The 16,191-nt window shown below is 61.4% G+C and overlaps 1 protein-coding gene across 1 annotated transcript; it reads right to left on the bottom strand.

Moving 5' to 3' along the window:
• Positions 1 to 2,915: 2,915 nt before the first annotated feature.
• FSCN1 (fascin actin-bundling protein 1) lies at positions 2,916 to 12,976 on the bottom strand. The gene is made up of 5 exons (XM_032394187.1): positions 12,012 to 12,976; positions 5,272 to 5,428; positions 5,053 to 5,174; positions 4,679 to 4,846; positions 2,916 to 4,279 (listed from the first exon to the last, which is right to left on the bottom strand). Exons 1-5 carry the CDS (start codon positions 12,841 to 12,843, stop codon positions 4,077 to 4,079), a joined length of 1,482 nt encoding a protein of 493 aa, XP_032250078.1. The 5' UTR covers positions 12,844 to 12,976; the 3' UTR covers positions 2,916 to 4,076.
• Between the last annotated feature and the right edge of the window lie 3,215 nt (positions 12,977 to 16,191).

Raw genomic sequence — 16,191 nt, 5'->3', positions numbered from 1 at the left:
GTCTCAGAGCCCCTCCTCCAGCTGGACAGTCTTGCCCTAGGAACCATTTGTCCATTGCTCAAATGGGGGAAACTGAGGACAGAGGGTCCCCAGAGAGTCCAGATCCCTCTGCAGCTTCACCTACATCATGCTTCAGTGTGAGGTCATTGGAGGTCACCTATCATCCCTCCCAGTTCTGGAAGAGGCTGCTCTGACCCTGGAGGAAGTGGGGCCCAGCCAGCTCTGGGGTGTCCTCCACTGAGGTCTCCCCAGAAATAAACAGGGGAGGAGCCTGAACTGGGGAGGGGACCTACTTGGCAGGTGTGTCCCATGGAGACACGCTTGGGAAGCTCAGAGGCCTCCCCCACCAGAGGGACAGCTCCACGGCCCCCCTGCAGGGCTTGGGGTCCCATCCCAAGAAGGGTCCTACAGGGCCACGCCTGCGGGGACCCCAGCAGACAGGAATGGGGAAGCCCCAGGACTGGGGGTGCAGCCCTGGGATGGCCTGTGCATTCTGGATACACCGCTGTTTCCAGCCTGCCTGAAGCCGCTTGGTCTGCAGCCTTCTTGTGCCCCATGCGAGGGAAGAACGCTTGTCTCTCTTTTTTCTTCCTCATAAATTTCGTTCAATATTTTTCCTTCAATTGTGATCTTTGGGGCTCACAATTAACTGTGACGTGTAACTCAGAGCACCACTGCCCCTGCCCAGGCTCACTGGGCATCCACTAGGTCTCAGTTTCCCCATCTGAGCAATGGGAGGCTGGACTCTTGCTCACACTCCATGGCAGGCTTGGAGGGGACCCAGCTTCACAACTGGAGGTGAGGAAGACGTGCCCGCCAGGGTTTGGGTGAATGGAGGGGGTGGGCACCCCTGAGGCGCAGAGGCCGGGCCCCGCTGTGAGCGGTCAGTACCCAGTTCATTGTCACCGGAAGCTGGTGTGTGTGTGTCCATGAGCATGTCTGCCTGTGCACACACATGTCTCTGTGTGCACAGGACTCTGTTCACATGTGCACACGCCCACTAATGTGCATAAACCCATGTGTCTGCAGGGCCCTTGTGAATGGGGAAACTGAGGAAGCTTCTTCTGGCAGGAGCTAGAGCGGCCTCTGGAATCCAAGCCCTGGCCCCAGAGCCTGTTTTGGACAGATGGACACGAAGGTCTGGAAAGACCCAGAAATGGGGAGCCCTGGAATGCAGGAGGGAGGCTGGTGGTCCCCCAGATGTTCCACATGTGCCCACAGGAGAGTCTACCTCCCTTCTGAAGACGCCCGTTGCCTCCGGGTGGGTCTGGACACAACCAGCCTCACTTGCTCAAACCGAGTCTCCAGCTACCACCCGAGGAGGCTCCGCCTGGCTTCCTCCTGCCGGGCCTTTGCTTACGCTGTTCCCTCTGCCCAGACTGCCCTTCCAGTCCCTTGTACTGCCCTCTTTCCCTAGGTGTGATCATCTCCCCAAATACGCCGTGCGCCTCAGTCACCCACAGCCCCAGAACGCGCAGCCCCGTGGCAGGTGCCTTTTTGCGGAACAAACGGAATTCAGAATCTGCGCCTAGCTCGGACTAGGCTCGGATTCGGCGAGGGGACCCCGGGGTCATTCCAGGGCAGTTCTTTCCTGCTCCGTGGGCGGGGCTCTCCCGGGCATCGCAGGGAACCACCTCACCCCGCAGGATCTCCAACTGCCCGACTGGGCTCCCCCGTCCTCCCCGAACCCCTTGCAGTGTGCCTCCCCCCATCCCCCATGGTCTGGAAGAACTTGGCTCCGGCGGATTCATGTTCCTTCCACGTCATTGAGACTTTTCTGGCTTCCAGCCTGGCTTTAACAGGGGTGGGGGATTGGTCGCCAGGACCCCGCTGGGGCCCCAACAGCCCTTTGTGGCGCCATCTGCCCTTGTCAATCTCGAGACTCCCGCCTCCAGGGACCACCAATCACAGCGCAGTCATCCCGGTTTCATCACCAGCAGCCAATCAGCGCTTCCGCTCACCGCTCAGGCAGCAAGGTGGGAGCAAGATCGCTCCAGCCCCCTCCCCCACCGGGCCCCACCCCAGGACCTGGCGCTGCCCCCCTCACGTCCGCATCCATCCTCAGTTACCCTCAGTCGCCGTCTGCTTAGTGGACACCCCTGGGCCGCCGCGCTCCACCCGCGAGGCTGTGCCCTGCTGCTCTGAACCTCGGTCTCCTCCTCTGTAAGATGGAACAGCGCTACCCCTTGGGAAGTTCTGGCTTAAGTGAGATCCTGCGGTCCCTGCAGGGCTGGCCACGTGGAGGTCTGCCAGGGGCCGAGAACGCGGGGTGGGTTCAGGGCTGGCAACTTCCTCAGGTTCTTGTCTGCCAGATGGAGAAGTGCCCCCCAACTCCCAGGGCTGAGCCTGGGGGTCCTGCTTTGATGGAGGCACCCATCCTGGCCCCCAAGCTTAGCCCATCCAGCAGACTCCTTCCAGGATCTGCACCCATCTCTGTGCCGGTCCTCAGAGGGCCCCTCGGACCATGCAATCCCAGCCCCTGGGGGACCTGAGCCTACTGTTTGGGGCCTCTTGCAGTGTGTGAGGAGGGCCCCATAATTCCAAGTTCTGGTCAAGGTGCATCCGTGGAGGCAGGAGGAAGAAGCTGGATCTGTGGGTTCATATTACCTTGATCTCTACCTCCTATGCACACAGGCATGCAGTTCACATGCCCAGCCTAAGTGCATGCCTGTTGCAGGCTCCAAATACTGGAGGCAGGACGTTGTGGAACCAGATTCAGCCGCCTCCCTACCCGGAAGCTCTATGTGCTTGGGACACTGGTGGCCCCGGGCAGGTCTCAGGTCAGAGTCCACCCCTTGCAGGGCCCTCCTCCACTCCTAGGGATGTCCAGGCTGCTCAGAGCACCCACGGGACCCTGGGCCCACCCCAACCCCACCCACTTTCATCCCCAAGATACACACAGACCAGCTCAGGGCTGCACACTCGCATTATTTTATTTTGCTTTTCCAGTCTGAAGCTACTATCATGGGCATTTAGTTATACAAATGACACTTACAAAAAATAAAAGACCAAGACACCCAGAGTGAGATGCATGGCAGAGATGAACTGGTGGGGGAGAGGGGGGGCTGGCAGGGGCAGGGCTGGGAGCCAGGGGCCTGGGGGCTCCCCATGGGGCTCCCGGTGGAGGGCGACGCCCAGCTTCATCCCACCCCGAGACCCGAGGAGTCCAGTCGGACAGGGAGCACCGATCACACCGGGGGCTCTGGCTGAGGCGGTGAGGGGCTCAGCACCAACCAGATGGGGACACAGGCCTGGGCAGGCAGGAGGGAGGGGGCCAGCGAGGTCCCCCAAGGAGGTAGGGGCAGGTTCTAGATTCAGGGAAGCACCCCGCACCCCCCACAGCTAGCAGGCAAGGAGGGCACCCGCGCCCAGAGATGCTGTTTCAAGACTCCCCACAGACCCCTTGGCGATCACTCGGGGCTCCTACCACCAAGCTTGCCTGGGTGGCTGCAGCAATGATGCTTCACTTAAAAAAAAAAAATACTGATTTGGTCATTTTCTGCTTCCAGTCAGGCCAGGGTGAAAAGAAGAGAGACAGCAGGGCCCCAGCCCAGGGCGGGGGTGCAGTGGGCAGGCCCGCTTGGTGCAGGGGGGCAAGCAGCCGGTACATGCTGGTATTGCCCCCTCCGCCTCTTGCGGCCTTCCCCGATGCAGGGGTGGTGCACCGGGGGGGCCCCGATAGGCTGGGGGCAGGCACCCAGTTCCGGGGAAGTGGGCGGCAGAGGCTCTCGGGAGGGGGCAGGAGATTCCAGTTACCCCACCAGGCCCAGGGGCTCGGGAAGGCCTCCCAGCGCTCCCCCACCCCCACTCTCTTCGGCCACTTTGGGGAAATAAGGCTCAGAGTCGTCTGAGGTCAGAAGAAAGGGGTGCCAGCCTCGCCCACGGCAGAGAAGAGAGGACAGAAGGATCTGAGATCCCTCCAAGGACCAGGCACGGGGCAACAGGTGGGGGCACCGTGTTCTCTGGGTTTCCAGTTTGAAAGGCAAGGGGCTCACCACCACGCTGGAGCCCACCTGGAGAAGAGAGTTATTAGCAGAAGGGTCTGGGCAGGGCGGGGACGGGGCGCTGGCGGCAGGCTAGTACTCCCAGAGAGTGGCTGGCTCGATGGTCTCGGCGCAGGCCTTCAGGACCCCTGCGTGGTCCCCCTTCAGGTAGCGCCCGCCCACCTTGATGGCCACCTTGTTGTAGTCACAGAATTCGAAGAAGAAGTCCACGGGGGTGTCACTGCTGCTGGTGACCGAAGAGTCGCTGCCCACTGTCCAGTACTTGCCTGTGGAGTCTGGGGGGGGGTTGGGGGGTGAGACCCATCAGGCCCCACCCTGCAATCACGGCTTCTGGAGTCGGGGTGGTTTCTGTGTGATGCCCACCCAAGCCTCCCACCCTTGCTGGACGGGGGTCCGCGCCCCTTCCCCCCCACCCGGACTTTTAAGTCCCACAACTCAGGTGTGGGACACCTTCCCTGCCCACCCTCCCTTTCCAGAATCTGGTCTCCCTCTCTGCTCTGCTCCTCCTTCTATAGCTTGGGGGTCCTCCCTCCTACACAAAGAGGGAAAGGGGCCTGGTGGCCACAGGATGTCTGTCCCCAGAGCCAAGTCACAGGGCGGCCAGGCTGAGCCCCGAAGTGGGACAAGGGCTTCAATCCCTGTGGCCCCCTGGAGCCGCCCCCCTCAGAACCCACCTTTGATGTTGTAGGCACCGTCATTGAACTCCAGCTGGAAGACGTCATAGCTGGAGCGGTTTGCATCCAGGGTGCCCGTGACCTTGCGGCAGCCGATGAAGCCATGCTCCCCGCGGAACACGATGATGGGACGGTTGATGAGCTTCATGAGGAAGAGCTCCGAGTCCCCTGTCCCAGGAAAGGGGAGGGGCGGTGAGTCTCACAGGGTGGGGCTGGGATGCTCAGGGCGCGGCTCAGAGAGAGCGAGCAGGGAGTCTGGGGTCCCCCAGCATGTCAGCCCTGGGATGGCAAAGGGGGGGGATGTCGGTGAGTGACTACGAGGTGGGCAGACCCCCCAGAGAACCTGGCAGTGGGGTGCGCCCACAGGTGCCTACCTGCCGTCTCCACCGAGGCAGCCAACTGCCCGTTCTTCTTGGCCGTCACAAACTTGCCATTGGACGCACGCAGTGTGATCCGCCGATCACGCCACTCCATGTCGAAATAGCAGCTGACGTTCCTGGGGGTGTCAGGAAGGGTCAGGCGGGGCTGCCCCGGGTCCCCGGGCCCCGAGCCCCGGGAAAGGCCAGCCTGGGGCGCAGCGGCGGGGCACTCACTTGGTGGAGGCAGTGGACTGCACGCCCCCAGTGGCTGTCAGCGTCCAGTACTTCCCCGTGTGGGTGCGGAAGGCGCACTTTTTGGTGTCGCGGTCGATCTCCAGCTGGAAAGTCTCCTGGTCGGTCTCCTCGTCCTGATTGGCTGACAGGTCCATACCTGCGGGGAGAGCTTCCGACTGGCACAGGACACCCACACCCTGAGCTGGGGCCGACCCGCAGCCCTGCCCTCACACACCACTGCCAAGACCCCTCAGCCTCCACATCAGGGAGTAGGACCCCAGACCCCAGGCAGGGCCAGGCAAGGACCAAGGCTGGCTCCGTCCGCCCTCACGTCATTTTCTCGGATGCTAGAATACCCCCCAACAAACCATCTGCACAAAGACATTCTAGAACAAATCAGGAGAATCTTAACATGGACCAGGATTAAATATTAAGGATTAATTATTGTTAATCATATTGTAGTTATGTAAGAAAATGGCCTCATTTTTCAGATACCAACAAACATCTTGAGATGAAATGCCTTGATGTCAGGGATTTGCTTGAAATACAATCAAAAACAATGAATATAAGACGGATGGAGCTAGATTGCAGAATATCGCATTTGGGGGAAATCAATAGATTATATCCTTCCTGTTCCTGTATGTGTGTAAAAATTAAGAGTAAAATATAGGGGCGCCTGGGTGGCTCGGTCGTTGAGCGTCTGCCTTCGGCTCAGGTCATGATTCCAGGGTCCTGGGATCGAGCCCCGCATCGGGCTCCCTGCTCAGCGGGAAGCCTGCTTCTCCCTCTCCCACTCCCCCTGCTTGTGTTCCCTCTCTTGCTGTGTCTCTCTCTGTCAAATAAATAAATAAAATCTTAAAAAAAAAAGAAAAGAGTAAAATATAATAGCATACGTTCGTTTCAGAAAATTTACAAAACTCATAAATGCATAAAAATGGAGTCACATGGGCCACCTGGGTGGCTCAACTGGTTAAGCGCCCGACTCTTGATTTCGGCTCAGATCATGATCTGAGTCGTGCGATAGAGCCCCGAGTCTCCGCGCTGAGCCTGGAGCCTGCTTGAGAGTCTCTCTCCCTCTCCCTCTGCCCCTCCCCGCCTGTGCTGTCTCTCGGGGGGGACGGGGGGGCAGGGAGAGTCACACATACCCCCATGCCCACTGCACCCCAGAACACACGGCAAACGGCGGGTGAACACACCCTCCTCACCTCTTCCCCAGTGCAAACACACATTTTCTCTACCTCAAAGTGCATGCACGCCACAGATCACGACTTACAGATGATCTAAGCAACATGCTCACACACGTTTCCCTGCCCCTAAATCATCTGATGTGACCAGAGGGGGCTTCCATGCTCCCACGCGCTGCGGCCCAGCAGCTGATCTCTGGGGCCCCACCTGCGTTGCCTCTTCCAGCTAACGACCTGGAAGTAGGATATTTGGTTCCAACAGAACAAATTCACATTCCCCAAGTGCCTGGGTTCTAAGAACTGAAACAGCAGGGACACCCGCCCACTCTGCTGGCCGCCCAGACTCGGGGCTTGAAAGTGTGTCACCGTTTGGGTCTGGACACCTTTAGAAGACGGGACCACAGTGGGGGGTGGCAGGTGGCCCTTCCGATGAGCAGATGGAGGCTGGTGGATGGGGGAGCCCTGGTTCCCCACCCGAGACCCACCCGTAGTTCTCCACCACCAAGCTGAGGGCCCGATCAGCACCAGGGGGTGGGGACCTTCACCTCCACTTCACGAAGGAGAATGAGGCAGAGGTGGTATGTCCTTCCCAAGGTCACCCAGAGAGAAAGTGATGAGTGCTGGTGAGCCTCAGGAGGGGAAGTGGGCAGACTCAGGCCTCCTCCCATGCTCTCTCTATGGACTGGCGGACCCAGGGCCCTGAACAGCTAGCTAGCTCCTCTCAGAACCCCTTGGGCTCAAGCCCCCACGCCCACTGGGCCCCCTTAGCCCTGATGGCAAGGATCTGCTGACTACTGGGAGGCAGGTAGTGAGTCAGACCCACCATCACACCCCCAGTGAAGATGAGGGTCAACAGAGACTGGGCCCCCGGGTAGCCAAGCCACCAAGAATGGAACCATCATAAAAGGCCACTCTGGGGAGCACAAGCTTTTGAGGCCAGAGTCCCCAAAAGCTGGCAGACATGCCCCACCGTATGAGCTAGCCCACCCCAGCCCCATGGCATCACCTGCCCAATGTGCGGTGTGCTGGGTGACCGGAAGGAGGGCAGAGACGAGAGGAAAGGCCCCTCCGGGCACACTCTGGCAGCAGACAGGACAGAGGGGGATCTCCAGAAAAGGGGGCAAAAGAGCAGGAAAGGGACCTGGATTAGAAGTCCAATCTCTAGCCAGAGGTAAGCACGAAGTCAGGAGGCTCCTTCTCAGGGAGACTTAGCCAGGAGCAGCCCCATGCTCCACGGAATCCATACTGGCCTGCTCCTCCCACAGAGGAACAGAGGGAGGCCACGCCCAGGGCCCCACAGCCGTGGCCCTCTGCTCGGCTGCTCAGACCCCATCGGCTGCTCATGTCCAGTTCTGGACATGGTCTGATGAAAAGGCCTGGACCATCCAGGGAGCCACCCAAAGTGGGGGCCAGGCACCCTTGGCGAGTGCCTTCCCCTCACTCAGCCCGCATCCCTCTATCTATCAAAAGGGTCTCTCCATTCTGCCAGGAGGTTGGAAGGATTCAGGGCCCTGGTGTCAAGCTGACACCAGGTCTTCCGACCCCAACAGGAAGGGGTACGGGGGGGTGTCTCCCCAACATCCAGCAGGGCCCCTCCTGGCTCCAAGGCCCTGCCCAGGCAGGAAAGGCCCCACTTGGCCTTGGAGTCTCTAATTAGAGCTGGGTTACTATGGGAACAGGCTTTTCTTTGGGATTTTTCTTTTCATCAACTGCAGCAGCCGCACTGAGTCACAGGCCCACAGGAACCCCGGGGAGGCAGATGCGGGGCTGGAAGAAGCTCATCTCCTGCCTCCCCCCACCCCCGCTTCCCCCCGCCCTGCCTGTCCCTCTGCCTCATAGCTTTTCCTGTCGCCAGCCTCTGAGCCATTCCCTATGGTGGCTCAGAGAGGGCACTCCATCCCCCTCAGCCTTAGCAGTTTCCACATCGCCCTGGCTGGTCCAAAAGAGGCACTCCCCACCACCCCATTCAGTTTAGGGGAAGGGGCCTGGAAGCTTCTGTGGCCTCCCCTCCCCTCCACCCTCTTTCCACTACGTGACCACCTCAGATCCTTCCTCCATCCTTGCACAAGAATTAGGGCGTGAGGGCGCCTGGGTGGCTCAGTTGGTTAAGCAACCGCCTTCGGCTCAGGTCATGATCCTGGAGTCCCGGGATCGAGTCCCGCATCGGGCTCCCTGCTCAGCGGGGAGTCTGCTTCTCCCTCTCCCGCTCCCCCCTCTTGTGCTCTCTCTCTCTCTCACTCTCTCTAATAAATAAATAAAAAATCTAAAAAAAAAAAAAAAAAAGAATTAGGGCGTGAATTACCGCAAATGCCCTGCCTCTTCAGGAGAGCTCTTACACATCCTGCAAAGCCCAGCCTGACCAGCCCTTTTCTCAGCCGGCTGGCCGGCCAGCCTGGCCTCTGAGTGCCTCTGAGTGGCTGGAACAGGGCGCTTCCTGAGCATGGAGCCCCAGGGCACAGCTGGCCAGACGCATGGAGGCTGAGAGACCAAGTGGGAAATGTGGACCCAGCGTGGCTAGAGTCCAGAGCAGGCGAGACTTCCAAGGAGCAAGGGGGGTGGAGGGACACACCCCACCTGGCTGGGAAGTGCTGCTCACCCAGCCACCCTGCCATCCTTCATCCCTGCCCAAGCCAGGCCCTCACCAGTGACGTGGTCACATGGATTCCACCTGCCTGTCACATCAGTCCTCAGGCACCGGGACCCCACTCCCTGGTGGCAGTGATGGCCCCCTTCCCAGAAACAAAGCCTGGCTCAAAGAATTAGCCCAGGGTGTCCCAGGGCCGGCCCTTTACAGATGGGGAAACTGAGGCCAGAGAGCAGGTCGCAGCGTCAGCAGGGAACAGCCCACCCCCACCAGGCAGGCCTGTGCAAGCCTGTGGGCATGACTCACATTCCCCCCGCCCCCCGGCAGCTAAGCCCAGGATCCTCCTCCTTCCTGGCTGGCTTTTCCCAACATGTGTCAGAAGCATAGACACCACCTCCTCTGCCACGCAGGCCCGTCCAAAATGGCCTCTGAGACACGCCCCCAACCCCATAGCAGCTGCAGGTCCTCTGGTCTTCCATCCCACCAGGAAGCCTTGGGGTCAGCTAACCTGAGAACAAGATGAGGACCCCAAGATCCGAGGCCCAAAGAGCCCCAATCTCAGCCCCCAAAGGCCCCTCCCCCAGCTCTTTGTACCTTTAAACTCAGAGATGAGCCAACACTTCTCCTGGCCCAATTTCGGGCTCCCCCTGCCCCATCAGCCTGAATCACACCGTGACACTTCCAGCAAGTGCTAATAAAGAGGAGAGGGCATCTGCCCAGACTCGCTCCGCTCTTCCTGGCCTCAAGGGCTGGGGCCAGGTCCACCCGCTCCTCCTCGTCTTCCCCAAGGAAGACACTGGATGCAGCCCAGCAGGCACGCAGCATGCCTGCATGGGTGAGTGCCCATCATGGGTCTGGTGGCCCCACTGGCGGATCCAGTCCCACCTACCAACCTCACAAGCTCCTTCTCAGCCATGCTGGGCTTTCTGCTCCTCCCTGCCTCAGGGCCTTTGCACAAGCTGTGCCTGTTTTGCCTGTAACACTGTTCCACAGGCCTGATACATGCTACCTTGTATTCATCTTTCAGGTCAGCTCCAGTGTCCTCTTCAGAAGTGTCTCCCCCACCCCACAGTCTAATCTGAGATCCTGATGTACTTTCTGGACCCCCAGGCCTTTGCTTGACACCCCTGGGATGCTGATCATGTCCCAAGAACATCAGCTACAACAGAGAAGGGTCCAGGCACATATACTCATTCGTTCACCAATGAACATGTCTCACCTAGTAGGGGCTCAACGTTTGCTAAACAGGTGAGGAGTCCTGCCCCACCAACGCTGGGGGGGGGGGGCACTGTGCCCTGGAGGCTGGGAGGCATGGGGGCGGGGGGGTGTCAGAAAAGAGCCTATTCTGTAGTCAAACAGACCCAGTTCTGAATGTTGCTTTCTTGCTGTGTGACCTTGGGCAAATGGCTTCACCTCTCTGGGCCAAAAGGCTCATCTGTACAACTGAAATAATACTGCGCAAATCAATCAGCAAACTCAGGCACAAAGCAGCCGTTACCCCACCGGGCCTCCACCCCCAGTGCCAATGGGGCTGCAAGCCCCTCTCCACAGTCCCCGCCCACAATCAGGAGGGTAGCCATCAGGATGAAGGCAGGGAAGTCCACTCCACCAGGAGGACGACACTGATTGGGCTCCCACCAAGCCATCTCCAGACTCTGGGGCTCAACCTCCCACTCAGCAGAGCAAGACCCCCACAGGTCCCTCCAGTGGGGCCTCCGGCTGCAAAGAATCAACTGTCTTCCTTGCCAAAGGAGGGACGAGGGCGCCAGAAGGAAGAGAAACCGCCCAGGGGGAGAATCTAGGAAGGGAAAGAGGGGGGCTCACTTCTGGCGCGCAGGCCGGTAGGAAATGGCCAGGCCAGCAGGAGGCCCGGGAAAGGACGAAGCGAGCTGCAGTCAATTGTTCCAGGCGGGACACCTGGGGTTGGGTTCACTCGAGGGTAGGGGCTCCCCGAGAGAGGCGGGCTGGGGTCTCTGGGCTCACGCTAAGTCCGCCTTCCCCACGCCCGCAGAGCAGAGCGCACCAGACCGGAGACGTGCGGCGGGAGCTGGGCGGGGTTCCTGGCAGGGCGCCATCCGCGCCACGCCGTCCCGGGACCGGGCCGCGAGGAGGGAGGCTGCCTCCAGGAGAAGCTCCGGACCGGGGCACTAGGCCGGGGACAGCGCGGGGGGTCCTCAACAGGGGGGACCCGCAGAAAACCGATCCCCTCCCCCGCCCCTCCGCATCTGGTTTTCCCATCTGCAAAGACCAAGCAGGACAAAGGGGGCGAGGGAGGGCCCTCTGGAGGAGCCCGCCCCCCTGCTCACAAAGGCCGCGGCCTCGAGCATGGGGCAGACGCGGGAGGAGGGGCTGGGGGGGAAGGGCAGACACACGGGAAGCACCCCCAGCAGAGGCCGACCCCTCGGGGCTGCAAGTGGAGGTGCAGAAAGGCCCGGAGGGCTGGAAGGTGGAAGCGCACCCTGCGGAGATCAAAGGCTCCCCCATCCCGCCTGCGCTGGGAGGGCCGTGGGGGGTGGGGGTGCGCCCCGCGCCTCGCCTCCGCCCGTGAGCTGCAGACCCGCCGACGGGGGAGGGGCCCGAGGAAAGGGGGGAGGGGCGTTTCCCCCCAACCCGGGCTGCGCCGGGCGATCCGCGGGCTCGGCGCGCGTGAGGAGTCCTGGGCGGGGGGTTCGGAGGGTGGCACATAGGGCGGCACCTACGCGGGGCCGAGGGAGCCGCAACCCCAGCGCGGGGTGGGGGCGTGCAGCGGCGCCCACGGATGGGCAAGGCCCCACCCCTCGCCCCCTCCTCCGGGCCCAAGCGCACGTCCGGCGTCGAGGCGGGGTGGCCGGCGCGCCTAGCGGGGGCGCAGCCGGGGTCGCTAGGGATTGTAGCAGCGCCGCGGGCGAGAAAGGGCGGGAGGCTGGAGGTACGGGGGTGGGGTGCGCTTTGTGCGCCGACCGGGAGAGGAGGGGGGCGGCGTCCCCACTCACCCTGACGCGTGGACACGTTCCTCTCGTTGGCCGCCTGCAGCACGACCTGGGCGCAGCTCTGTTCCAGGGCGAAGAGCTCGTCCTTGCCCACCTTGGTGGCCTTGCCCGCCTTGAGCGTGCCGCTGGGCCCCGACGGCGCCAGGTAGCGGCCCTCGCAGTCGCGGAAGGCCACCTTGCCGGAGCGGAACTCGAGCGTGTAGCCGGTGGCGGGCTCGGGGCGCGCCACCAGGCGCCCGTCGTGGCGCAGGAAGCGGTGGTCGGCGGTCTGCACGCTGTAGCGCTGGTCCTGGAAGGCCAGCGTGATGAGCGAGTCGACGCCCCAGGGCACGTCGCGGTCCACGGCGATCTCGTCCGCCGGCCGCGCGCTCAGGTGCGCGTAGCGCTTGCGGGTCAGGCTGTAGATGTTGACCTGCGGGTGCATGGCGATGTGCACGCTCCACTTCTCAGCCGGCGACACGCTCTGCGCGAAGCACGACAGGCGGTCCTCCGTGCCGCCGAAGTAGCGCCGGTGCACCTCGGACTGCAGCGACCAGCGGCCGTCGTCGTGCGCCACGATGAGAAAGCGGCAGTCGGGGCCGGGCACCTCGCGCTCGCAGGTCACGTTGCCGTCCTTGTCCGCCGCCAGGTAGCGGCCCAGGTGGCTGCGCAGGCACACGGCCGCGCTGCCCGCCTCGTCGGGCGGCTGCTCCAGCGTCCAGATCTGCTTCTTCTTCAGGCTGCTGGCCGACGCGTTCACCTTGAACCCGAACGCCTCGGCCGTCAGGTACTTGTTGCCGCAGTTGATGAGGCCGAACTGGATCTGCACGGCCTCGGCAGTGCCGTTGGCGGTCATGGTGGCGGCGGGCGGGAGGGCCCCGGAGCGGCCCGGGAGGTCGGTGGCGGGTCCCCGCGGCGGCGCCCTGCTCCTTTGTTCGCGACCGCGGCCCGGCGCGCACCCTCCGCAGCGCTCCACAAAGCCGGCCCGCCGCGCGCGAGCCCCTTTCTAGGCGCGGTGACGTCAGCGCCGCGAGGCCCCGCCCCCGCCCCGCCCCGGGGCTCGGCGGGGGAGGGGGCGCAGGAAGCGCGCCGCGCGGGGACCCGAGGGGCGCGGGGTGGCGGCTCCGCTCTCCGCGTGCCCCGGTTCTGCACGGCCGGCCTCTGCAGAGCCCCCACGTCGCGCCGCCGCCCCCTCCCCCCCAGTGCCACGGCCCACCCCCGCAGCGCCGCAGCCTGAGGATCCCCCCGGAGCTCGGGACCCGTCGGAGGCCCCCCATCCTAAGCTAGCGGGGAGGAAGGGTTTGAGGTCGTGGCAGAGACCGCAAAGGCCCCAGAACGCATTAGTGCTGGGTGGAGGCGGTCCGGGGGCTGCTGGGAGGAGGTGGCCTTGGAGCAGGGCTTTAAAGGGGAGAGGGCGCGCTCACCCACCGCGCAGGGGCAGGTGAGCCAAAGAGGGGTGGGGGGCAGGCCAGGAGCTGGGGGAGGGGCCTGCAGACCCCACCTCACCCAACTCAGGCCTTTCAAGACACTTCCACGAAGGCCGCCCAGACCCCGCCCTGTGGCCCAACACCCAGCCCTGCTGGCCCCAAATAGTTCTTCGAGGTAGTAGCAGAGACAGGTGACTGCTGTTCCCATTCTGGGGATCAGGGTTCTGGTCTTCCAGGCACTGGGGTGGGCTGGTCGGAGGTGGGACCGCTCCTGGCCCCGCAGCCTGAAGGGCAGGGTCGGGCTCCAGGACCAGTGCGCCCTTCACTTTACACCCCCAGGCTCCCACTGCAGAGGTGGCTGAGCGGGTAGAAGCCCTCCTCCTTCAGGACCCCCAACTGTCTACCGTCCTCCCGCAAAGGGGACACTCCTTGCAGATGCTCACCCCCCTCCCACTCCTCCCCCTTCTAGGAACACTTCCCTTTTCTAAGGCCAGGACTTTTGCTGGGACATTCCCCACATGCCACGCAAGCCCCGTGGAATGCCAACATGACCACAAGCTGCCCACAAGGTCTCGGGGCCAAAGGCAAAGAGCACTGAACTACCTCCCCAACTGGTTGGTCTGGGCCTTGTCTTCTCCCAGGCAAACCCCTCCAGGGATTTTTTTTATCTTCCAGGGGAAAATGGTGTCACCTTCTCACCATTGTGGCTCTAATGCGTTTACTGGCAGGGCCTGGAACTCCAGGCAGGCAGTGGCCATAGCTTCCCCTCCCACAAAACCCATCCCTCAAGAGCCGGAACATCAAAAGTTTCTCATTTTGAGGTTATCTATTAGGCTTGAAACCCAGGATCTCACTGGCTGTGTGACTTTAGGCAAGTTGCTTAACCTCTCTGAGCCTCAGTTTCCGTTTTGTAGAAGAGATACAAATCCCCCATCTCAGGATGGTCTGAGAGTCCCTGGGGGCATGGAGCTCAGACACTGTCCCTGTCCACCCTCAGGACCCATTCCAGTCCCCAGGAAGCCGTGCATCTAATTAGAAAGACCCCAAACCTCTGGCCAACTTCCAAGGCTCAGAGGAGAGGCGGATGAATAGCGCTAGGCATTTCCAGAAGGCTGTGTGGTGGCGGCTTGGTGCTGGCAGCAGGACTGGAGCATGCTGAGACCCGCCTACTGGGATCAGGGCTGGGCGGCCCCTCCCTCCGGTCTGCAGTTCCCCGCTCTGGCCCCGAGGCCCCCTCCTACAGCTTTGCAGCCTGGAGGCCAGGAAGGGGACTGGGGTTGGGGGCTCCTGCCTGTCAGTCAGACCAGAGGTGGGAGTGGGTCCAGTCCTTCCCAGGTGATGCTTGGAGGGATAGAAAGACTGGCGAGTCCAGATGGGTTTGGCGGCAGTCTGGGTTCAAATGCACGTCTCTGGCTCTCGGCTTTGCCCTCTCTAAAAGGGGCGTGGTGACAGCACCTGGCCCGGCATAGTAGCCAGAGGACAGTAGAACTAAAGTTGATGACTCTGCACATCAGGTGCCTAGGAGACAATGCCTGGCATGGGGTCAGTGCTCAGCAAACGCCGGCTGTTTTGTTATTCACTAACAACATTGACAGGAGGGTCCTGGGGACACAGATGGGTCTCCTCTGGCCCCCAGGGTCCCCAGGGATCCCCGGGACCCTAGTCGTGTGGTCAAGCAAAGGCGGTGTCTGTGGGAAGCTTTAGGGTCCGTCAGCCAGGAACTCTGGAGCCTTGTGCCTATTTGTTGAGTAAATTAAAATCGAATGGTGCAAAGGGCAGAGGTGGGAGGAGGAGGAGGAAGGAGCCCTGGGACCTGCCCGTAGGACAAGGACAGTCCCAGTGAACAAAATCGAGCCTGCAGGTTGCAGGACAGCAGCTGAGTCCTGGGACTCAGCGAGGTCAGCTGGGTCAGTATGTGAAGCATTGAGGTGAATTTCAACGGACGTGGAACTAAAGTACTAGTATTTAAGGTTTTTTTTTTCTGAATAGACGATAGGTTCACATGGCCCAGACATTCAAAAATGTAAAGGAGCCTTTGTCCCCCCGCCCGCCCTGCCCCATTCCCACCCCACGGGCTCCGTAAGTGCAGTTAGATTTGTTTCTTGTGTTTTCTCGTCTTCACACGAACACGAGCAAACTTGGGTTTGTATTCTTCTCACCATTATTTTCAACCCTTTTATCACTTGGTGTATCCTTTTTTTTTTTTTTTTTTTTAAGTAGCCTCTACACCCAGTGTGGGGCTCGAACTCATGACCTTGAGATCAAGAGTCACGTGCCTTTGTGACTGAGCCAGCCAGGCGCCTGGAAGCCTCTTGGTTTTAAAACATATACATGATTATAATTAATTGCTGTTGGGAAGCCGATACAAGAACAAAATCTCAGGCAAGTTTAGCAAAAGAGCATTTTCACAAGTCACCCACTGCTCTGCACCCACACCGTGTGCCCTCCACCGGCCTTCCCCACGTCTCAGTTACACTGGGCACCTCTGTGTCCAGCACGGTCACACGGTGCTGTTGGCAGACCCCGCCTCGGGTCCCTCTGGGGAAGGACAGGAACACGGTCGCTGTGTCCCCGGGCCCCACGGGAGCCCAGGCACCACCTGAGCCGCCCTGAAGGAGAGCGTGGCAGGAACCAGAACTGAGCGGCTCCTGGGCTGACCACCTTGTGTCTTGTGCCTGATCGGGGGAGGGAAATGAGGCCACTGGGAAGGGCTGCTCAGCTGGCCCCAAACCAAGTTCCCCAGGTGAGGATCCTGAGCCACGGAGACCCAGACCCCT

This window comes from Phoca vitulina, unplaced genomic scaffold (genome assembly GCF_004348235.1).
Source record: "Phoca vitulina isolate PV1807 unplaced genomic scaffold, GSC_HSeal_1.0 scaffold79, whole genome shotgun sequence".
In the NCBI taxonomy this organism is placed as follows: domain Eukaryota; kingdom Metazoa; phylum Chordata; class Mammalia; order Carnivora; family Phocidae; genus Phoca; species Phoca vitulina.
Note: the sequence above shows the minus strand (reverse complement) of the source record. Positions and strands in the feature narration are given on the sequence as shown.